Source organism: Electrophorus electricus, chromosome 14, assembly GCF_041902795.1.
Source record: "Electrophorus electricus isolate QZ-2024a chromosome 14, ASM4190279v1, whole genome shotgun sequence".
Lineage (NCBI taxonomy): Eukaryota > Metazoa > Chordata > Actinopteri > Gymnotiformes > Gymnotidae > Electrophorus > Electrophorus electricus.
In genome coordinates this window covers 18605001-18629701 of record NC_137510.1, presented here as the reverse complement: position 1 = coordinate 18629701, position 24701 = coordinate 18605001, and the positions used below count along the sequence as shown (strand labels likewise).

Sequence of the window (24701 nt, the reverse complement as noted above, 5' to 3'; positions counted from 1 at the left end):
TGTACACTAGAGCCTTATTGGAGCTTTACATGTAAATTTCTCAGTTGACTTTAGCACGATTGTTATTATCACAGGTTGAGGAGGCACTTAAAACGGCTCAGTACTTGTGACAGATAGAGATCTCCCGAGTGTGCGAGGTGCCTTTATTTCATAGCTCTTACTCAGGTTTGACTCAGCAGCCACTGGGATCCTATATTTTCCCCAGCCTTCGATACAGGCTCCTCGGATTCACAAATTAAAAGCTGCGCGGGCTCCCACAGCTATTTTCGGCCCAGCAAACGGGGCCTGGTGGCACGCCACTTCCATCATCCGTCCTAAGAGACCTGCTGGTTGACGCCTCTTAACGAGCACACCCACCTGCTGTGACCTCGCATGGTCAAATTAAAACTTCAGGTGGAAAACCACTGTACCTTGGCCCCACTGCCCAGCCCCGCCCCGTGTGTTTCCTCAGCCCCCTGTCCTCCCTCATTCTCCCTCTCTCTCTGCCTGAGGGTGCAAAAGACCCTCGCTGCAGTCTCTCCCCCTCTCTTCCCCATCTTCCTTTCAGCACATCTCCCCACCGCTCGCAGCCCCTGCCCTCTGTACCCCCCGCCCCCCTCTTCGTGCTGAAATGAATCCCGCGGCGGGCTCTACCTGCCCCGCGGTGACAGCACGCAGGAAAACGTAAAAATAAATAAAGAATGCTCCGTGGAGCCGCCGTGCCCCTCCTTTAATTTCATACTAGACCTCTCCTCTACTGCATCGCTGGCCCGCCGTCCCTCCTGAGCACCGGAGCCGTGTGCCATTCGCTCGGTCTTTATTGCCACTCGCCGCTCCATTCTCCCCTGCTGAACGCTCCTCGCCGCCGCTGAAAGCGCTCCTTGTCGGATGGGTGCATCAACGTGCCCGCGAGGCATACTGGGTCTCGGGCGTGCTCCGGCCCACTGCGGACGGGTCCCGCTGAGCCCTCCCCCCGCCCAGACGCTCGCTCCTCAGAAAAAGGCCGGCCAGCTGCACAGGTGCTCGGGCTTCCCAGCCAAGCGTGTAATGCCGCGTGGAGTGGACTGCTTGGAGGAGGGACCAGGCTCGCTGGCCCGCAGACAGAGGCTCTCTCCCCCATCTGGCCCGTAATAAGCTGTCACGGGCCCACTGCGAGAGCAGAGTTCTTACAAGCAGCATCTGTTCAGTGGCTGGCGCCTGGCTCCGGGCCACGACCCCGTCGCTCTTGCTGGAGCGGGCATAATGCAATTTTCCATGACCCTCTGGGAGGAAGGCCAGCCTTGCTTCCTGTGCGGCTGTGTTCTTGTTGTTCTTTTTAAAGACTAACACCATTCTGCTCATAAAAAAGGCATGCCCTCAGGATGCAAGCCTTAGACTGCACAGGGACCTGGCACATGGTGGTCACTCCACAAACCTTGTCAAGCTGCTATAACCTTGTATTAAAGAGAAATAACTCCTGTGTAACTGTTGTGATGTCATTACATCCACTGATATGTCTAGACTGCTGTAATTTCTCAGCGCCTGTATTTCCATTTCGTCTGTTAATATCTCGTCACTGGTATCAGATACGTTGATCAGAATTCATTTTTGGGGACGTTTTCCTTCAGGTTTGTCATGAAACAGGAGGTGTGTGATTTGTGCCACTCTGCCTTGCTGCCTATAACACTGGCAACATTGACTTTTGTTGCCTGAAGTTCAGGATCAGCTATATCAACCAATGAATCTCCCGAGGAAGCTAGCAGCACTATCAGCCATCTCTCAGGAGCACCGATATTACAACTCCTTCTCTGGCAGACAGCTCCGAGTGGACTGGTTGAACCCAACACTCCAGCCTTGTTTATGCCCTGTTTAAATCTTGAATAAATCAAGGCAAATTGCCATGGATGGCACTTGCTGCAGACACGAGTGCATAAATCCAATATCTTATGAAAAAGCTAGGAATGAATGTTATCTCCAATGGAGTAACCTTTCCTGTCCCCCATCTAGAGCCTTTAGAATGCGTTTGGCATATTTTTAGGTGCAAATACCAACCCCTCCCTCCACGTTTCCAAAGCAGAACACATATCCACAACATTCAAATCTCATTGGGGAAAATGGCGAGAAAATGATTTTTTCTCTCTCTCTTTTTTGTGTGTAGCACTGAATCACTCAGCATGCCCTGAAAATTCTTTTGGGCTCCCTATTCTGACAAATCAATTCAGGCTAATGGTTTTAAAAAATCAAACACTAACCTTTCCCCTGTGCAGGAAACTGACCTCATAGTTCTGTTTGGCACTTAGACCTTGTAAATCACACTTTTTTTGTACATGGGAGCAAAACCGTCACTCAGGTGGATATGTGCTCACAGTTACTGGGTATGTCAAAACAGAAGCCCATTTCCAGTGGAAGACCTGAGAGTCAGAGCAGAGTAAAGGAGGTGCGTGAGGCAGAGCGGGAGCTCCACAGGAGGGCTCAAACATGAGTGGCAGGTTTGTGGGGGTGTCCAACCAAAAGGAAGAAGGACACAGATGAAAGAAAGCAGCAGAAGCTGCATTAAGTTAACCTTTTCACAACAGAGGATAATGAGAGAAAATTCAAAACTAACAATGACTAACAACAAAACTAACTATGATCAAATGTTGAAAATAAATGTCAGCATAGTAAATAAACAGTGAATAAATAAATCATTACTTCCTACACCGATGTCAAAACCCAGGTGTTGTGTACAATATTTACAAAATATGATTAGCGTGTTGTGATACTGGTTATCTATGTACATTGATTTCCCACACTAGGTGATAAATGGAGTCTGTTGAACACATCAGTTATGTCATGAGAGCAAAGAGAATATAGAGCAGACCTTTGTCAACAAAAAAAAGACAAACCACTTTAGCTTTATCAGTTCAAAATAGGTTTACAGTATATTGTCAGTTGTGTATATAATATCTTAGCAGTAACTGCTAAGGATACAAGGACAAATAGCTTCAGCTGCCAGTGATCATGTAAGGCAGGATGAACTCCTGTAGTGCATGCAGTGCTGTAATCATGTGAACAGCCGTAGACAAGTTACTTGCTTTAAATGTGCAAGTCTACTGTGGAGGCGTGTGAAAACAGTAACGTATCAATATGGGAGGCGAATCCACTAAAATGCTGTGGAAACTGTTTTTCTGCAAAACCTTCGCTCTGATTGGCAGTTAGGTTTAACCTTCAGAGTTACATAATTGGCCAGGAAGGCCTATAATTATTACATAATAAAATGATTACCAAGCTCATAAATGATATATGTAGTGTTAATGCATATCAATTAAGTTATAACATCTCTAGACATGGAGTTTCAAATTGTAATTTATACCCTGGTGTGTAATGTATAACCTGGGGTGAGTGTAAACCTTGGTGCGTAATGTATAACCTGGTATGTAATGTAAACTTTGGTGTATAACGTATAACAAAGTGTGTAATGTATAACCTGGCATGCTTATACAGAATATTTTTTAGAAATTGTTTAAGCCATGTGCACTCCTAATATCATCCATCTGGTTAGATGTGGACCAACCTACTTCTTGCCAAGTTCTCTTCATCAGGAAAAAATGGAAATTAAGACGCTATTTTTTTTAAAGAAGTTAGAAGCACGAAAGAACATTATGTGCGGTACGTCTCTGCTCAGTCTGATTGGGTCACATCGGAAAGCTCTCCAGGTCTTGTTTCCTGGGCATATGTTCTACGGGTTGGAGCTGTTATTTCTCCACGCGGTGGGTGTTGGTGTGGATATCGTAGATTTGGATGTGGTTGTGCTTGAGCAGACTGCAGAGCTGCGCTGACGCTGGGAACAGGGCAGATGCCGAGGGCCTTCTCTCCTCTCTAAACAGCTCCGCTGACAGGCCACAAGATGCCTAATAAAGCATGAATCCTCCTGGAGCAGCGGTTCACACTTATATGATCCCTCTGTCTCTGCCCCAAGCCTCTCTCTCCTTCTCTCCCCGTCGCTCACTCGCCCTCTGCTTCTTGCCCGCTTTCTATCCCTCTCACCTAGTTTTTCATTTCCTCTCTCCCTATCCCTTTCTTTCTTTTCCTTTCTCCTTGCCACATTCCCTCTTGCCCTCGCTCTTGTTCACACACGCCGGACCGATTGCCAACATTAAGTTGTCCTGTTTTGTGTTTTGTCCATTTCGTTCAGTTGAGTGAATCTCTTCTTGGTGTTGTTTTTTCCTTATTTGCTTCCCAACCCCCATTTGAAAAGGATCCAGAATTGGTGCGGAACATCTGCCGTTGGGTTCGACAAGCTGTCAAGATCCCCTTCTTCGCCAAGCTGACCCCCAGTGTCACCAGCATTGTGGACATCGCCAGGGCTGCTCAGGAAGGTAGCTGTGGCTTCTCCCATCATCATTTGCCCATCGCTAACTGTAACGAGTTTCAATGCATTTCACGATTGCAAAGGTCAGATGTCATTGGTGACTTTCTCTAGGCCTCAGGTGCAAGCACATTTTCACATTCAGACATGTTCATGTTCATTGCATGTTCAGTGTGGATGTTTGCGCATTCGGACTAGTGTTTACACATTCAGTGAGGTCTTTTCACATTCAGAGCGGTGCATGCATGTGTGGAATGGCATTTGTATGTTCAGAGCAGCGCTTGGGTGTTCAAAGTGGCGTACGCGTTCCGACCTTCATATGCACATCCGGAGCAGTGTTTGTGTGTTCGGAGTGGCGTTGGTGCGTTCAGAGCAGCGTTTATGTATTCGGAGTGGTATGGCACATATAGTACAGCAGTGGCACATTCAAAGCAATGGTGGCACATTCAGAGCAGTGTTTGTGTGTTCAGAGCAATGTTTGTGTGTTCAGAGTAATGTTTGTGTGTTCAGACTGGCATTGGTGAGCACAGCTTTAGTGCATTCAGAGTGCTGTTCATGTGTTTGGAGTGGTATTTGCATGTTCAGAGTGACATTAGTGTGTTCAGAGTGACGTTTGCTTTTTCAGGGCTGTGCTTGCATGTTCAGAGCAGTGTCTGTTCATTTAGAGCAGTGTTTTTGTGTTCAGAGCAGCTTTTGCATGTTCAGAGCAGTGTTTATGGGATCAGACTGGTGTTTGCATCTTTAGAGCAGTGCTGGTGTGCTCAGAGCAGTTGTTATATATTCAGAGCCACATTTACATGTACAGAGAGGTGCCAGCATGCTCGGAGCAGTGTTTATGCATTCAGGGCAATGTTTGCGAGTTCAGAGTGGTGTTAGCATGCTCAGAGCAGTATTTATGAATTCAGGGCAATGTTTTCAAGTTCAGAGCAGTGTTAATATGCTCGGAGCAGTGTTGGCATGTTCAGAGCGGTGCTTGCATGCTTAGAGCAGTGTTTATACATTGAGAACTGATTCCATGTTCGGAGCGGTGCTAGCCTGCTCAGAGCAGTGTTGGCATGTGCATGCAGCAGCGGAATGACTTGGCAGTGTGTGCAGGGACCGATAGCTCTCCACCAAGCCTTGCGTTAGCCCACACCCTGCAGCGCTTCACGGGCCAGTAATGGCCTCGCACTCCGCCTTCCTCCACCCATACCCACCCCCTCTCCCCCATCACCATGGCTAATGTCTGATCCCCGTGGGTGTAGGTGGTGCAGATGGCGTCACCGCTACCAACACGGTCTCAGGCCTGATGGGACTGAAGGCAGACGGCTCTCCCTGGCCTGCCGTCGGCCGGGACAAGCGCACCACATATGGCGGCGTGTCTGGTAAGTGTCACCCAATGCGCTGGATCTGTTCCCTCCTGCTCAGGAGCGGCACAGCCAGATCGTGTGCGTGTGCAAGTGTGTGTAAATCTATTACTTGCCTCCTTGTGTTTGTGAGGAGTGTGTGCACGCATGTGCTAGTGTAGCTGTGTGGGCTCACTGTCTATTTGCTTCTCAGTTGTAAAAGTGTCTGTGTGTGTGTGTGTGTGTGTGTGTGTGTGTGTGTGTGTGTGTGTGTGAGTCTGGTTCAGGGTGCAATAGCTCCACTCTAATGTGTCTGTGTTATGTGTGGCAGAGCACTGCTGGTCAGTGGCTCTAATAGAAGTGACAGATGGAGTGGAGCGAGGTAGAGAGGTCTGTTCATGCTGCCGCTCTGTGCGGTTTTTTCCTTCTAGTTGAAATAGTACGGACTCTATAAAATAGACAAGATTTGATAGGATGCCAGAGCAAGGCATAATTTTAAATAGGAAATGAATACATCCTTTTGAATACATCCTTATGTATTTTCTATTGCAATATAATACCATATCTTCTGCTGCTACTGTTACTATTCATTACTACACTGAGAAGCCACAGTTCTCTCAGCAGGAAATTTCTAAACAAGAGGGCAACAAACTTTTGTCAAAACCTTTTTTTAAAAATTATTTTATTTAGTTTTTTTATTTGGGTCAGGTAGGCAATTTTTTTTTTTTTAGTTTTGCTGTAGTCATTAGGCTTCAGATGTCATGGGAGTCATTTAAGACATGCAAAAGTGTGAAAGTTGCAGCAGCTTCGCTGTAACTCCTTCAGCTGCAGGCCTGCTCCTCTGCTCTTCTGTAGTGAAGATTACATCCATTGTTGAGCAACAAATGCCAGGGGAGAGTGATCCTGCAGGTATGTGTGATTTCTCGGGAACTCTCGCTCTTGAAGCTACTCCCCCAATAACGTCATCATCTTCTCAAATGTCGTCATTCGGGTATGCTTGCGTAGTGTGTGTGTGTGTGTGTGTCTGTGTGTGTTCGCAGTGTGTGTGTGTGCGCGGTGTGTTTGTGTGCGTGCGTGGTGTGTGTGTTTGTGCGTGTGTGTGAGTGTGCACGCATGTGTGCGATGGCCTCTGGGGGAAGCATGTGTTCACTCGTGTCAGCCATGGAAGGTCCGCATTTCCATGACGCCCTGTGATATAGTGAGCAGCAGCAGAAGATGTTAGGTGGATTCATCTACAGAAGCGCACTAACCCTACACTTCACTCCAGAAGACTGACATTTACCCTCCGCTTCACTCCAGAAGAATGACACTTATCATGCGCTTCAATCTAGAAGGACACTTACCCTTTGCTTCACTCCAGAAGGACATTTACCCTACACTTCACTCCAGAAGGACATTTACCCTACACTTCACTCCAGAAGGACATTTACCCTCCACTTCACTCCAGAAAGACACTCAGCCAACACTTCACTAGAGAAGATGGACACACCTTCAGCTTCCCTCTGGAAGGGCACTTACCCTTTGTTTCACACGACAAGGAGGACACTTACCCTACACTCCAGGAAACACACCTGATATATTTCATGTTAGTGTGCGTTGGTGTGTGACATACGATTTTTGGAGTTTAGTGAGTGGATTTATTTGTTTGTTCTTCCTAAACCATGTTGGGAAATAGATTGCTTGAGCTTAAATTACATGTGCTGTTTCGAGTTGCACCGGTGCTGACAGTCTGATTGTTGTTCTTCTGCATGTTGTCTGCTCTCGTGCCGGACGGCGGTTTGTGGGCTCCTGCCTCCTCAGAGCTGGATCCGAGGCCCTGCCTCAGGCGGCGGGGACGGTGGCCGGTGTGTGTAGCCGCTCACAGACTGCCTGCTGAAGCCTCTGGGCTATTTTACGAGGCACTCTGCCTTTCTTTCACACGCTGGGCTCTCGGCCGTGCACGTGTGGCTAGACTGCTAGGGTCTGAGGAGTGGGGAGGTTTGGGGACGTCTTTGCTGCCCTGTCCTGTCGCCCTATGTTAGCCTCCCATGACAGCAGGGATGGCAGGAGGAAGGGGCAGGTGTAGAGGGGAAAAGTCCTGAGCCAAACAGGCATGGGCATGAAAAATTAATGAAAAAACGATTGCAGCTGTATTTTATGTTAAGCAAAACTACTCGATGTAATCTTTTCCGCATTTAAGCTGTGGCTGGCGGGCCCAGTGGTGTCCACCAGGAGCCTGGCCGCCTGGAACCTGCGGGGTTTCAGCTGCCTACTCCACCTAGCATACACCCACCACCACCCCCTCCCTCCACCTTGCCGCAGCTCCACCCATGCCTCCACCATAGCAGCCTCAGACACCACCTCCAGCAGACTGTGCTTCACTACAGCAGTGCTGTATGGCCTTTTATTTAACAACAAATCTGTGATGACTCAGAAGTGTGTTCCTATGCGTATGCCTGTGGTTGTGGGCTCATGACTGATGCACATTGTATGCCTCAAGGCCACAAGAGGCCTGATCTGACAAACCTCATATACGCACCAATCTCACATTAATCTTACATTTACTTTTGTCTGGCCTCCTGCCGGGCCTTGCATTCCACAGTGCCAAGCTTTTCATATAAAGCAGAATTCACATATATAAATGGTTTGGTTTGGTGTCTGTGAGAATGTTTGGCACAGACTGTTAAGCAAGTTGGCAGGTAGCTCTGAAACAGGCAGAGTTGCTAAACTAGACACCCACAAGACATGCAAGTATTTGTGTTCATCTGCACAGTCTCAACACTTTCCTATTGTCTGGCATGTTTGTAGCATGTGGTTCGGATGATATCCGCTGAGTACTGTGAATTATGCATTTACCTCGCTCCTTCCCGCTCGCCTGGGCACGGGCCACAGGGAAGAGCCGCTATCCCGACTCATTTCAACTCACTAATCATGTGGCCTGGACGTGTCTGAACAGAAGTTATAATGGCGGTATCCTCTCTACCTTTCACCTTATAAATAAGCTCTGCATGTTTGTACTTCTGTGAACCTTGACACAACAACAACAACAACAAAAGATGCCTTGAAAAAGGAACGGAGATGTATGAAAGCCTAACCGATTCTTGCTTCAAATAGCAGGAAAACACTCTTACTTTTGAAAGAACTGTAGTGAACTAAGCTCCTGCCATATTGTTACTGCAACAGTGACCAGTAGAGACTAACAGGCTGCTTGATATATTGTAGAAAACTTTTAAAACCACACTCTAGATGACCCAAACTGTGTACATGTTTTATATTTAGACCAGTAGTATCCTAGCTCTGCTGAGTGTGTGGTTGTACATAGTGTGTGTGGAGTTGCACATAGTCTGTGTACTGTTGTATATAGTGTGTGTGTTTAGCTGTACATAACTTGTGTGTGGTTGTACATAGCCTGCGTGGAGTTGCACGTGGGGGTGTGGGGGGATAGTGGCACCCACTCCACATGACGGCATTTTTCTAATCATTGGTGTATTTGATTTGTTTGCAATGAGTATGAAGCTTGGGATGGTCGTGGGTAGCACGTGCGTGCGTGTGCATGCACGGGTGTGTGCGCTGGCCTTCATTAGAGTGCACTGCCATGGACTGGCTTGTGTCAGAGCCCCTGTGAGAGCTCCAGGACATGGGCACATATGCTGCTGCATAACTGCAGCCTATCAGAGAGAGGGAGAGAGAGGGAGAGAGAGGGAGAGAGAGCAAAAAAAAGGACAAAAGAGATACACAAGAAGAGGGCGGGAACAAGAAAGAGGACAAATGAGAGGAAGAGAGAGGAAAAGGGAGGACAAGAGGATGAGAGAGAGAGGGAGAGAGAGAGAAAATGCCCCACTCAAGTGTTCCCGTGTTGAGTGTTCCTCAAGTGTTTTTGTGCTTATTGATCGGGCCGGCATCTCGGGGCAGTAGCTCAGGCCTGGGCTGGGCTATCCTGAGGCAGTTCTTTCTGCGCTCTTTTCTAGGGTGATAATCGGGGTGGGTCATGTGCACACCAGCCACGCTGATTGTCCTCACGCAGGCAGGACATGCACGCATAAGGCGCGGCAGTAGCGGTTGTCTGCGAGCCCAGGCTGACTCCAGCCTTGAGACTAGCCTGGCTGCACCTGCATGCATCTGCACTGTCATTCCCCGTTGGGAAGAAAAGCAGGAGAGAATCTGTCTCCTCCACCATCTCCTCTCTCGCGTCTTAAGGGCAGCACATGTGTTTTGCGTAGGGTCTTCTTCATGTTTGCGTTTTTATTTACCAGTCCTTCTCCATCTCGCTGCACGAGTCCTGCCCGGGCTGCTGAGGTGTGCAGCAGGACTGCAGGATGCCAGGCTCCGGCTCCTTCATTTAGGGCTCCATGTCTGAGTAATCAGCGCGGCGGCATGGTGCGGTAGGCCTGATTAATTAAAACTGCCTCGCTGAGGATGGACTTCTCAGCCCTGTCAAGATTTCAATTTCATGTTAAATATTTTCTAAAGGCCAGACCCTTAAATCTCATGGGCCGGTAGCAGGCAGTGAGCTGTGGAAGCAGGCGTAGGCTAACTGCTAATGATAAGAACACAGACTGTGATGAGATGTCTGTAGTACAGTGGCTGGATTAGGCCATCAATCACTGCACTCCCCAGGGAAGCAGTGGAGAAGACAAAACACTGAGGGAAAAATTAGAAGGAAAACATTACTGGAATATTTGTGTTGCGCTCTCGCTCGCTCTCTCTCTCTCTCTCTCTCTCTCTCTCTCTCTCTCTCTTTCTCTCTGTGTTTCTGTTTTGTTCTCTCTTTGCCTACCTTCTTTTATATGCTGGTGTGTGTAGGCACTGAGATAACTTCCCCACCCATTGGAAAAAACAAAAAAATAAAATACCTTTGCATTGTGTGTCTCCATGTCTTTCTGTCAGGGAGTCACCATAGTCTCTCACACAAGTCACTGTTCAGTTGTCACTACACTGATCTGGCCTCTTTGGACCATCTGAATATTAGCCCAAAATTTTGAAATACAACCAGTAGTTGAAAAAATGTTGCAAATTTTAATTTTAGTAGCACAAAATGTTTTCAGCAATTTAGCTGTTTCCATCTTTCTGTATATACATATATACAGATATATGTATATATACATGTATACAGTGAGTCCAAAGAAATCTCAAAAACAAGCACAAAGTTAAACCCCATAATCCAGGAACAATGCTCCGTAATATTGTTCACACTATTGTAATGGCCAAACACGTAATTGCAGTGTGCAGCAGGCATGGTTGTGACTGGTTTTGTAGCACTTGTGTATGCAGTGGGCATGGAACCATTTTAATGAAAAGTAACCAAGTAACCAAGATACTTTGGTTCAAATGGTGCATTTTATTCGGAAACCTCAACAGAAGTGCAGTGTTGCTACACTGCTCAGACACCATCTGTCGATTCTCAAACTCACATCCTGAGTTCTGTTTTCCCAGTATTATCACATGCATTCTGTACATCAACCACACTGCTCGCTCCACTATTCTCAGTGCTGTTTGCAAATCATAGAAATGTGGGCTTGTGAGCATTAATTAGTGTATGGAGTTGTGTAAATTACTTAATCATCGGCATTATAATTAGATTAATATTAAATATGAGGAAAGTGTAACACTTTTCAGGGCACTTTGAGTAAAAAAAAATGATTATGGAGTAATATGGGCATTAATTATGTTGTGTGTTGTAGTCATCTTTCTGTGGCTGGAGTGAATTTTTTTTATCCATTTCTGCAAGCTAACGGCACGATTCTATCTTGCATTAGCTTGAATGATTCATTGAATTTACAGTAATGTGTTGAAACATGCACCAGCAATAAGCTCCTCTGAAAAAAGTCCTTTTACTATTCAGGTTCTGTATTATTTACTAAAGACTACTTAAAATGTCTTGTGTTACCTTGTTTCCAAACTCCAAACTTCACAATATTAATATTTCAAGTCATGAATCAATATCTATTAAATGAAGAACTGTTCAGTTGGAAAGATGTAGCTTTTTTTTCTGCTGGTGACTGTAAACTCTCTACTTTTCTACAAAAGCTGTTCTTGGAGTCTGTTTTATTCGCAGCAATCCACCAAAATGGTAATGAAAACAATGATAAAAAATGAATGCAGTTGGTAAACGTGATCTGAGAGCTAAAGGGGAGGCTGTTCAAGAATCCAGCATATTCATCGCCCATTTTATGATTCTTGCTTATTCTACTGTTATGTGTCTTTTACAGTGCAGTGCACACTGTTATAAGCACAAGGGCCATAAGTTATTGAAGCAATATAGCCTTACCGCCTATTCGCATGCTCTGGAAATTAAAGGCCCTTTTGAGAATCTGCACTGAAAGGCTCAGAAATCAACTTGGCCAATTTTATACAAGGGCATGTTAGTGCTTCAAGCATTGTCTTCCCCCTTTATGCCATAGAGAGGCGAAGCTTAAATCTTGTCACCCCCCAGTGCCGTAAAACAGCACTTCTTCCTATGGAGTAGCATCTGCGCGTTCCCGCTCTTTCAGCATACTAGATTGCTTATTTACGTCTGTATTTGTGACGGCCCAGTTTTGAAGCAGCGCAGGCCACGTGCATGCATTGCCTGGGAGTGATGGTCTGCACTGCGGGACACCCGCCGCCCAACCTGCCTTGCTCAACCACATGTCATTCTTGTCGTGGGCCACATACCGGAAGCACAATGGCTGGTCTGTGCCTCTGTGGGAAATGCACCGCACAGCCTGTCCTGCTGGTGGACCGAGAGGAAATGGCTCCAGCAGTGTGTATGGATGAGAGCACTGCAGTACACATGGCTCCCAGTTTAATGAATAAGTTCTAAAATATTTTCCTACCTGGGAGATCTAGGCTGTTATGCCAGTTCTAAACAGTGCATTTAGCACTGGTGGGCAGCGCCATGCTATCATTTAGCAAGATTTTGCCTATTGTCTTGCATTTCACAGAAAAAGGAACATTTCATGGGATAGGCTGATTAGATTCTGATTTAACTTTTAAACTGTGTATGAATAATATTGCTAGAATTCTATTATTTAAGAAATATACATGACTGACAACATATCTGCAAGATGCTAGTTAAGGGGAAATATTACGTTTGACACTGCTCATTCTTACAAAAAAAAACATTTTCAGACACCCATTTTAAATAGACCAATGAATGTTGATGGTTAACGATTAGTGGTCAGTTAATGGTCTGTTATCAGTCAGGAAAAACAATCGAATTGAGCATCCATACCAGAGAGTGTTATGGTTATGTTCAGTCACTAAAATTGAAAGTTACTCCTTCGTACAATGTATTTTTAATTGGATTTTTTTTTTTTTTTTTATGGACATTTAATGGACATTAATAGACTTTTTCTCTTACAATTTTTCTGTAAGATTGAAGGGTCAGTAGCATGCCTGGCCACAAACTGCAATTGAATTTTTTTTCCATTATAGTATGTGTAAACATCTCGTGGGAGTTTGACACTCCTGGAGTGTCAAAACGGACTTTGTTGTTTTTTCTATTCAAATTTCCTGATGCTTTGTTGCATCAAATAATTGGTTAAACATAATGCCATCACACCATCAAAGGGAAAATGTGAACTGATGACATTTTCCAAAATGCCAGAATTATCGTTACACTTTTATTACAATACAATAAAATGAGCAAATGCATTCACCACGTTTCATCGGAATTATTTTAGCTCAAAATAGGTTGTTTATTATATTAATGCAACTGTCAAGACAGAAAGCTAATAGCAGTTTCAGGTGATTCTGATTTTTGTGTGGCCACCTATTTACCGGCCAGACGAAAGACACAAAGGCATTGAAGCAGACCGCCGAATAAAACGCATGATCTTATTTATTGCTAATGCGCATGGTGCCAAGACTTATCCACATGCTCAGTGTGCGTTAGACATTAGTTGTTCCCACACTATGGTAATGATAGGTCTGTGTGTTTGACAGCTCTTGCCCGAGAGCCCACCCTTTCATCTTTATTTCCACCCTCATTTTTCTTATTCCCCTCACACGTGGAGCCATGTAGCAGGATCACTCACTAAAGCGCAGATTTGTTCAATGTAGGCGCCGTAGCAGTGCGCTGGCGCTTCATTCTCCCCTCGCCGCAGAACCAGGGTTCGCGGGTGGGGCGGGAGTGGGGCTGCTTAGGGGTGGGGTTCGTTATGATCCTGTTGGTCATGTCTGGGTGGAGTTCCCTAATTGCCTTTCCTTGGATGTGCTTTTCTTGATTCTCCTACTTGTTTGACGATTCCCAATTCCAGGCCCCCGGTGTCCCACCTGATTCCTGTGTACATCGTGCTGTGCTCGGAATTATTCATCAAAATAGTTGGTGTGACATGCTTGGCTTGAGTGAGTGCCTCACGCTGGCTGACCTGGAGAGAGGAGAGCAGAGATTGTGGAGGCACTGCCTGGCTCAGGGGTCTCCCACATGTGACCGCTTCGTTCCAAAGCCCAAGAGGCAGTTGCAGCGTCTGATACCATTACCAAGTCACAGCTCGACTACTGACCTGAGGTCAGTCTCCGCTGCTCTGCGCACCGCAGACACCACCCCTGTATGCGGCTGCTTTGTCAAGAAACAACGGGCGCTGTCCTTTCCCGTGGAGGCAGAAAAAAGTGCGTGAAGGACAAGCGGGGTGTTGTAACACAAAGGCTCCACGGCCAGATTGGAGGTCCACTGTCACTCAAGCTTGTATGATTTCACCCTCCATCCCCGTTTTTGTCTGCTTGTCTGTCAAGCGAGGTCTCAAGATTTCTCTGCCTTTAGAGGTGGTTGTTCGTATAAAACCAGTGCCAGTGAGGTAGTGTGTGAGGGGCTGGAGTCTTTGAGGGGTACTCATCCATTTCTAATGCAATTAGAAGTCTCACTAGTTCCACTGCAGTTCTCTGTGGGCAGCGCGGGTGACCCTCACCCACACTCCAGTCCCCAAGCTTATGTTTGAGTGCCAGCCATCAGAATTGCTAAACGTCCCCTGACTAAGTTGACTGTAATTCGTGTCAGCAGATTACACGGCTCTAGGTGTCAAGGGTTGCATGTTTTGTTGAGGAACGGTGTAGGATGACGTTGGAGGAGATAAACCCGTCACTCCATGAAGGTAAGAGGATCACCGTGGCTAGGCTACTGGCTGTCACTTCAGGCATGTGCGCGCGTGTGACCCATGAAACCAGCTCCACCGGTGCGGGACTACTCACCCCTTTTTTTTTTTCTAGCTCCTTTTTATTTTTGCAGAAGAAAGATAGAACGAGGAAGGGGGGCGATCCTTGTATCGTACCTTGTTTGCTCCCAAGTTGCTCTGCTTCTGTCAGATAATGCCCCATAATGCACCATGTGTCATGGATGCTGAATAAATTAAAAAAAAAAAAACTGTGAGAAAAAAACAACAGAGGAGGAAGATGGAATGTACACTGCTGAGACGCATCTTTCCTTCTTTTTGTCATTAATAAGGGTCATTTAACATGAAGGAGAATGCAGCTGTGTGCATGTGTGCCAGTGTCACCACGCTAGACTTTAGTGCCACTGGAGCTAAATGAGGGGAGACAATGTCTCCCACTGATCAATGAGGGGAAAGCCTGCCAGCTAGCTGTGGTTAAATCTAATGTAATAAACGGCTCCATCTGTCACCGGGATCGGACTGGAGGTTTTAATTCATTCGGGACACTGAGATCCAGGTAAATAAATAAAGGTTGTAACATTAGGAGATACAGCGCTCCCCAGAGACGGCAGTCTGAACCCGTGTGTGTGTGTGTTTGTGTGTGTGTGTGTGTGTGTGTGTTTGTGTGTTTGAGAAAAGAAAAAAAAGAGACAGACATGAATATGATGATTATCAATGCTGATGATCAGTGTGTGAGGAAGTCCATTTTGTTATCAGATGAGGTACTACTGGGGGGCCATTTCACAGATATTAGTTTACTAATTAAATAATTCAGTGTCATTAAATCTGGACATGTTTATTTGTTGGCTTTTGTTTGTTTTTATGTGCATGTGTACAGGCAATGCCATTCGTCCAATTGTTCTGAAAGCAGTGAGCGCCATAGCAAGAGCCTTGCCTGCCTTTCCCATTCTGGCCACCGGGGGCATCGACTCAGCTGAGTCTGGCCTGCAGTTCCTCCATGTCGGAGCCTCTTTACTGCAGGTACTGTCGAAGCCGAAACTCATGAACATTTGCGGAAATCCAGCATGCAGTAAAATAATTGTAATTCACATGTCTATTCATTCTACCCTTAAATTGCAGTTAGTGGTATCATGAGCCTGCTAAATGTATCTGAAAATATATCTCACATATGTAAAGTTGTAATTGGAAAACTTTGAAAAAAATGTAGATGTAAGATTGGAAAGTGTTTTCAAACTGCATATCCTCAGTGGGTTGTTTCTGGGGAGTAATCAGTCAGAGAATCTGCATACAAATTGAATCACTATCTGTGAATAAACACATCCACTATTTTTTAAAATGTGATTTAATGTTTGAGTAATGCCTTTCCGTCACCCACCTGTTATGTCTCAACACTTGATCTGAGGAGCTTTTTTGCAATGCATCCAGAGACTCGTCCTCAGAATTAATATGAAAATTTAATTACAGAATAAAAATTGGTTCTTGATCGAAACATAATGCCTTCAATTACAGATTCTCTGCCTTGAAAAGCCTTAATTTGTATTTCATCTTGCAAAATATAATCACTATTTATAAAGCTCTTTTCCTTTTTTGACAGTTTTGTTCTCAGTGATGAAAGAAAATACATTTTTGTTGTTTAAGTTTTTTGCTGAGGATTAGTTCTATGAATTCTGGGTTGGATTAAGATAGAACTTAGAAGTTTGTGGTTTGTTTAGACGACATGCAGTGTCAGTGCTACACTGAGAGATGCCTCAAAGGCCCAAGGCTTTGGGAAATTACTACTGCAACATACCCAGGCACAGTTAGCAGTAAGCGTTTATCATAGCCAAAGACTAAAGCATTATATCTGATGGTAATATCGTACTCTCCAGTCTCTCCACAATGTTTTATACTAGGACTGACTTTCACCAATAAGGAGTCATTCTTGCTGGTACAATCAGGGAGTCTTGTAGTCTAAACTGAAGGTACACAGAAGCCTTGAATGGGAGAATCAAGCTTTGGGGCAGTAAGAGCAGAGTGCTGTCAGTTCCAGTGTTGGAGACACTTGTGCTGTTGTGTCTAAGTAGTGATTGACTCCATGCCACATCAAACATATTCTCCTAGAACAAACAATATAATGAAGTCCATTCATATCCTGTATCGATTTCTCCCTACATCGACCAGGGAGTTTTTGTCACTCTCTGGTTATTGAAGACCAACTCTCTGAAGTCATATGTCGTACGCTACTTACAAAACCTCATTTTCATTACCCTATATTCCAAAAGAAAGTAGGAGTGCTTCTCCCAGTTAAGCCCAGTCTCTCCAACATCCCCTTTTTTAGCAAGATGGGTTGCGTGTCTTTGCTGCAGGTGCCTTCCTGCACGTGCGCTGATGGAGACGAGGCGCCCACCTCTGCAGCCACAGATGGCTCTGCGGCTTACCAAGCCCAGATGCGGGAGGAACTAATGCGATCCACTCAGCAATCAATACGCCTTAGTTGATTCATTACCAACAAACATTGCTTTGCAATCGCCCTGCAGGGGATTTGCTCCTTATGGTGCCTATCAACTTCCGCACATGTGTCTGCGTGTGAGATCTGCCCGGCTGCCTTTTCGCGAGGACGTAAAGAGCCTACTTTTGCACTCTGCTTGCTTAAAGTTTACAATGCGTTTCACTTTGGGGAAAGACCTACTCTGCCAAGCGCTTGCCATACAGTGGAGCTGTTGTGAAGGCATCCCTCAACTTTATTAACATTCACCTGTTTGGCAGGTTTTGTTTTTTTTTATCTCATGTCCTAATGAGATATTGAAATGGCCGCCTTTAGCAGTAGCGAGAGCAGGTTGTCACCATGATGTCGTTGGCAGGTCTTTTGGGGCAATGGAGCAGTATTTCACTAATGGCCGAGACAGTTCAATCTTAATGATCCACGCTGCAATTTCTGTCCGTTTGGGTGCATGTAAACAGCTGTGAACTGCAATAAAGGAGCCATCATCAGGTAGCAAAAATGACTTGTGGCTCAGAAGACATCAGGAATTTGTAATTCACTCTAAAACAACTAAGTGTCTCCGTAGGGAAGAAAAGATCAGGCAGCACAAAGCGAGCTTTTAACAAGCAGCATGTTAAAATATCGATTGAAGAAGCACTGCATACAGTATTTCTATAGACAAAAACAAAGGGAAAAGGTTATGTGTGCCTCTCAATTCACGAAGTCCAGTACACATGGTGGGGTCTTGCTAGATTTTATTGACAAAAGAAAGTAAAGTTCTGTATTCAATGACTTTTGAAATGCATTCACCTCCACTTAATGCTGACGTCCAGTTGCTGTTCAACACAGCCGGCATCTCTTACCTGGAAAGCAATACAAAACATCAGTGGCTAATATCCTTTGGCATATTGAGCATAATGCTCTAATCAAAAGGACAAGAGCTTCATGCATAGTCATTGTAACATTTGGATACCAAACTGAATTAATCTTCCTCTCTTTTGGGAAGGTGCTGTCCTGCTAAATGCCAGAATTTTATCACTGGAAATAAAAGAGCTGACAGAGAAAGAGAGTGTGTGTGTGTGTGTGTGTGTGTGTGTGTGTGTGTGTGTGTGTGTGTGTGTGTGTGTGGAGGGGGGGATCTAAAAGCATTTGAGATCTCAGAAGGAGTCGAAATCAATGCACAGCCACAGTTTTCAGAGTAGATAAAAGGGACCTGCTGCCTCAATTGCCTGGAAACTACTTAGAAATTCTCACTTCGATTTATTTCAGGAGTCAGCCACATTAGGACTAAATGCTGTGGAGCAGGGCATCACATCTTTGATGTTCCCAACCAAATGAGAGGCACTAATGGACATATTCCCCCACTCAGTGCAACAGGGCTCAGATTTTATAACTACAGCCGTGGGAAGATCACAAATTGGTCTGTTCTATCATAATTAATGAATTCATTCATTCTCATTCATACATTTTTCATGAATAGTTCTTTAAATGAGGTTGCAGTGCCCGAGTAGTCATTTGCTTTTCAGGATATGAATATCTGGATTTTGGGTAATTTCTAAATCCTATATCTGAGTTGCTTATGGCTGAGATAGTAGATCCTTTCAGAGTGAGTTTAACTTTATGTGAAATATTTTCATTTCATTGGGTTTTTAATCCAAGGCCAATAATTAGTTTGGTCAGATGCTTTTCGTAGTGTGAACTCTTCTCAGAAGCATTATCCCTTTCTGTGGGCTGTACATGTGGAACACATTTGTGATTCTCTGCACTGCTCACTGACATAATTAAAACCATTGTTAAATTACATTTGCCCTGCATCATGTCAAAATTAAGGTGAAATGTTATCAAAATTAATTGGGCTCTTTTTGTTGCTTTGATTTTTTCGTTTTCCTGTTCTTTTTTTTGGGGGGGGGGTGTTTGTTTTGTTTGTTTATTGTTTTTTTGTGAGGTGTGCTGAAAGACAGACGGCTGGTGTGCAGCGCAGCAGAGTAACAAGTTTTATGCAAATGAGAATCCTAATGAAAAACATACTGCATCTGTAAGCCAGACATGGGCAGCTCGAATAAATGGCTCCATTTTCTCAGCATGTGGCGCTCTGACTGCGATTTAATTTTTAAATACACCACTAACATGGCACAGCCGAGTGCACCTTCCAAGGAAGCCACTGGCAGGACTGTGGCTGATATCCTTGGGAAGGCTAGAGAAATCTTCCATAAGACACGGGCGCGAGGAGTTGGGCTGCATGCATCAGACAGGAGTCGTCTGCACATGGTTGCCGTGTGGCTGGGAGTTAATCCTGTGAAAGGTAGCGCTTAGCTGTCACGAGCTGATGTCAGATCAGATGGGGCTGGAAGATAAGCGCGTCTTATCTGTTGCTTTAGGACTTGCCGTGACTGCCATCTGAAGTGCCAGAGACACATGCACAAAGACACAGGTCCCACTGCTCCATGCAAATCACACTGGCTAAGCCCAGAGTGTAAGAACCAATCGAAAGGGCTTCAACATGAGGTTTGGTTCAGTTGATTAGTGGCTCAAGCGGAGCTTTATCAGGCTCATCTCTGCGCTGTGTGTGAGAGGAGTATTTATTAGATTTCTTTAAAGGTCACCCATATTATCTCAGGATGTGTTTCCTGCTTGCGTCAGTCTTTCTGATGTAATGTCGCACATTTAATCAACTGCATGTCTCTTACTGTGCCCCTTGCCGTGTGTGTGTGTGTGTGTGTGTGTGTGTGTGTGGGCTTGCGTGGGGGTAGGTGTGTAGTGCGGTGCAGAATCAGGACTTCACAGTGATCGATGACTACTGTACCGGACTGAAAGCTCTGCTGTATCTGAAGAACATTGAGGAGCTGCAGGACTGGGACGGTCAGTCTCCGCCCACTGCCCGGCACCAGAAGGGCAAGCCTGTGCCCACACTGGACGCGCTGGTGGGCAGGGTGAGTGACTAGCGACTCATACTCTCCCTGCATTATCCATTTATTTCAGGTTTCCAACCAAATATTAGTAGTACACACTGTAATTCCAGAGTTGACAGAGCAGGTACTCATTAATACAGCAATGGCATTATAGCTGTGTATATCTCCATTTGTGTTACATTGTTATTACACGGCTGGAATTCACATAATTACAGTGCTGTCCAAAGCATAAAGTGCCCACTTGTATGGTAAAGCAATTTCCTATAGCAGCAGAGTTGGTGAACTGATGGGGAGCAGAGGTCAGTCTTTATGTTGGTTATATTACAGTACATCTATGAGGAGAAAAGTACGGAGTCTTTTGGGGGAAATGACCATAATCTTAACCTAATGAAGGGCAGGTCACAGCTTGTCGGCTAATAAAAGCAATAATTGCAGAAGAGAAACACAAATGTCAAGAGAGCTGGCGGGAAGTGGCAATAGTTTGCTTTGCGATCTAATCTACAAAATACAAAAGAGTTTTCTTTGAGTAGTGTGAGAAAAAAAAATTGGTTTACTTTAATGTTGTACATTTCTCCCCCTTTTTCCCTTTGTACATGACATTTACATAACAGTAGCACCACAATAACAGACTCAGAGGATGAGATTGGACAAAAGAAGCCACTTTGCATTTTGCATGTGCACTCTGCCTTTGGTAAGCCGCCTTATTTGTGCACAAGAAATATTAGGCAATATGTAAATGAGAAAAACTTCAGTAAACTCTTTTGAAAGCTCTGCATTAGAGGCCTTTATCAGATCACAGTGCTCTTGCTAACACACTAGCCCAGTGGCAGCGCTGAAGCCTGCGTGCAGTTTCACACGCAGCATCAGGGCCGTCCCCGGCACGTGACGGCAGGATGCCTCACCGTGGCAGGGCACGACAGTTTAAACGCTAGTGGCAAACGAGAATGCGGAAATAAATGATCGGATGCAGGCAGTATCAGAGGAGTGAGAAGTGTAAGCCATTTCCACACCAACGGGACATTATTGCCCAAGCTGTCGGCACGCCAATAACCTCCCCCCTCAGCCTCCGTCCATGTGGCCACAGCCGAGGTGCTACAACCCCCCGTCAGCCCACCGTCGGGAACCGATGGTGATGAGTTGCCATGGCCAACGTGCTTTACTCCTGCGGTAGGAATGGTGCGATGGAATTGCACTGGGGAGATCGCCTGTTTGGTCCTTTCAGATGCTGAGTCGGAGTTATCCGTTATTCCGCTCACTACTTGCAAGTGCAGTGTACCGAGGGGGGAAAGGGACACACACACATGCACACAAACACACGCGCACACACACACACACACACACTTGCGGCATTCTTTTAAGTCCAGTTTATATAGAAAGGGTGTGGAGGAATATGCAGCAGGTCACAAGTGAAGAGGGACTGGACATATTGCCTGTCAGTGCCTGTATGGGACTGGCCCAGGTTAAGCCTTGACTGAGGCCTGTGATTGACAGCTCACCTGGGCGGGAGCGGGATTGGGGGTGGGGGAGCATCTGTACAGACATGCTTCATATACAGCACCACAGAGAACAGACAAGGATTGACTGTGTCAAACAAAAGAGCGGAGTTGAGAGGGAGGGAAGGACATTCCCACTTTAAGTGCACGGCAGGGAGGAGAAGAGCCGGAGAATAAGTGAGCAGAATATGAGGCGGGCTAGCCGGAAAAGGCAGTTTGATAGCTCTATAACTCAGGAGATGGGACGAGAGGGAGCGAGAGGTTGAGTGCACAGAAGTCACTGTCACAGCAATTCACAGGAATGGCAGTTGATAAAGGGGAGCCTAAAGCAGTACTCAACTAAAGACATATTTTCTCTCTCTTTGTTTAACATAGGCAGGCGGAGCGCTGTCTCAGGCAGGCAGTCTCCACGGCAAGCATTGCTACCTCAAGGGAGGAGCAGCAAGGCTTTGATGCCTAAGTGTGCTATGCCGTTTGGGGGTTTTTCAGCGCCATTTCCAAAGTGTTCCTTTCCTCGGGTTTTTCGCAGAAAACGATGTTATGTTTGTATTTTTTCTATACCTCAGTGGACCTGCAGTAACGCAGCGTGTCCAATAGAATGCGCCGTGTTCGAGCTCATCGTGTGTCGACTGTTTCCTGCTCCGGCTCCGGTGGGCACAGACGGCACAGCCTGCGCTCCTGACCCTGCCTGAGCCACACGGCCCCCCACCAACGGGGAAGCCTCTCGGCAGGAAAGGGAAAAAAAAAAAAAAAAAAACAGCAGCAACCGTCAGCGCATGAGAGGCTGAAGGGGAAGCGGGTAGGCTGACCTGCCACAGACCCGGCCGCCGGCACCTGACCGGGCCCAACAGGAGGGGAGGGGCAGCACAGTGAGACGCAGCCAGCAGGGCAGAGGGTGTGGAGGCTGTTAAACAGCAGAGGGGCTGGCTGTGTGGTGCCGGCCTGCCTAGCAGGCCTGTGGTGGTAATGAAGCATTCAGCCCGCCTGCCCTAGCAGCACTGGTCACTGGCCACTACTTGGCTCTCGCGGCGTGGTTAGAGGGGGAGGGGGTCGAGCAGATGGAGTGTGTGCATGTGCGTGCATGAGTGTGTGGGTATGTGTGCATGTGTGTGCGTGCGTGTGTGTGTGTGTGGCGTTGCTGAAACTCAACGCAATGGCGTTGCTGAAACTCAAATAAAAAAGTCTTGCTTTTATATACAGTAATACTTTTACATTTATTCATTCCTCCTCTAAACCCCTTCATCTAATTCAGGGTCGGGGGGCTGGAGCCTATCCCAGCAGTAATACCGTGTATATATTTTTATTTACAGTATTTCAGTGTGTGGGACAGTGGCCCTGAAATAAATCTTACAGTGCTGCACTGTTGGCAAGCTTCAGTGTATTTTTTAGATGTACTATCCTGCGCATTTTGTGTAACTATTAAAAAACATTTTCTAAAGATGGTTTCACTAGATTTAGGAAGCACATTCTGATCACACAATGTATTGCATCTGCTGCTGTCCATGGCTTAGGTATTGAATGGCATCTTAGCATCTTCTATTATAAGTAGCAAGTGAAGTCGGGTGACTTTCAGAACTTCCATTATGCACTTGGATCGAGAGGGCTAGAGTATTTTTTTCTAAGGAATGCAAATCATAACGTGTTTTGTACGGTAAGTGCTGAATGCATACAGACTACCCCAGTTCTTGCCTGTGGCCTCTGTTTTTTTCATTTGCTTGCACAATAATGGTGATTATGTGATTAGACTTTTGATGTGTTTTTTGACCAAGTGCACAGACCAATTGGCAATAAGGTTTTAAAATATACAAGGAGATTAATTACTACAAAAATGAAATTTCCCATACTCTTGAAACAATGAGTAGGCCTGTATTTCTGTGTTACTATGTGCATGGGAAGACAAATGCCTCAATATCAGTTTCCTTTTCCCCGAAGGGGGCAGCATTCGTTATATCATAATGGGCTGAGAAGCTGAGAGACTACGTTCAAACCTATAATCCAACCTCGCATCTTTTAATCCAACAGTCCAATTAAGATCATGTTTATTTTATGCGACATATGGAATCATTATTTCATGGAGCTGTGAGCAGGCAGGCCCGGCCTGTAGAGAAGTGTTTAGAGAATTGCATATTAGTTGTGAGGGGAGTCAGGAAGCCTCTGTCCCATTAGCCTGGCCTGAGTGAAGACGTACAGTTATTGTTGCCTGCATGGATCAGCTCGGCGGGTGCAGCCTATAGGGAGCAACCGCATAAGACAGACACTGAGCCTCCTGGAGGCTACTGCCGTGAGCTGGGGTGCATAGCCACGTGCGATGGGCATCGAGCCTCCTGGAGGCTGCTGCCGTAAGCCAGGGTGAACAGCCAGGTGAGCCAGATACCGAGCCTCCCAGAGGCTACTGCCATGAGCTGGGGTGAACAGCCGGATGAGACGGACACAGCTTCCCGGAGGCTGCAATAAGCTGGGGTGAACGGTCATTTGAGATGGTCATCAAGACTCCCGAAGGCTGCTGCCATAAGCTGAGTTGAACATATGCGTGAGAGAGACATCAAATCTTCCGGAGGCTGCTGGCATAAGCTGGGGTGAACAGTCACCTGAGATGGCTATCAAGACTCCCGGAGGCTGCTGCCATAAGATGGGTTGAACATATGCGTGAGACAGACACCAAACCTTCCAGAGGCTGCTGCCATTAGCTGAGGTGAACAGTCGTCACTGATAGTTACGAGTAGTTATGTTATGTTAGGAGTAATGTTATGAGTAGATATGTTATGACTAGTTATGTTATGTTATGAGTAGTTATGTTATGTTGCTGGAAGAAAACGTCACTAAGGTGAGTTTCTTATCTGTTAGATGTATAGGTCATGCATTGCATGCTTACCGATGGGCTACGTAAGAGAACTACTGGAAGAGATTATTACTAAGCCACTGGTAACTACTTTCATTTAACTGCAGGCTGGTATAATGCAGAGAAGGTAGGGAGGTGAGGTAGGTTGCGTCTCCTCTCTTTCACTGATCATTCCCTGTATCCTAAATTGTCCTCTGCACTGACTTGTGTCAGCCAACACACTTCTTTTATTTATTATTGCAGATGCACCAAAGGATTATTTGTTGTCTTCACTACGTGAAGATTTACAACTTTGCTTTG

The 24701-nt window shown here is 45.8% G+C and overlaps 1 protein-coding gene across 2 annotated transcripts in view; it reads left to right on the top strand.

Annotated features, from left to right (window-relative positions):
- The window catches only part of dpyda (dihydropyrimidine dehydrogenase a), a 113293-nt gene that overhangs the window by 80319 nt on the left and 8273 nt on the right, over positions 1 to 24701 (top strand). For both annotated transcript variants that reach the window (XM_081696081.1, XM_027016151.3), the window contains 4 exons: positions 4196 to 4316; positions 5551 to 5670; positions 15577 to 15719; positions 19911 to 20090. In XM_081696081.1, coding sequence (XP_081552207.1) covers positions 4196 to 4316; positions 5551 to 5670; positions 15577 to 15719; positions 19911 to 20090 — 564 coding nt within the window. The remainder of the gene's footprint in view (positions 1 to 4195; positions 4317 to 5550; positions 5671 to 15576; positions 15720 to 19910; positions 20091 to 24701) is intronic.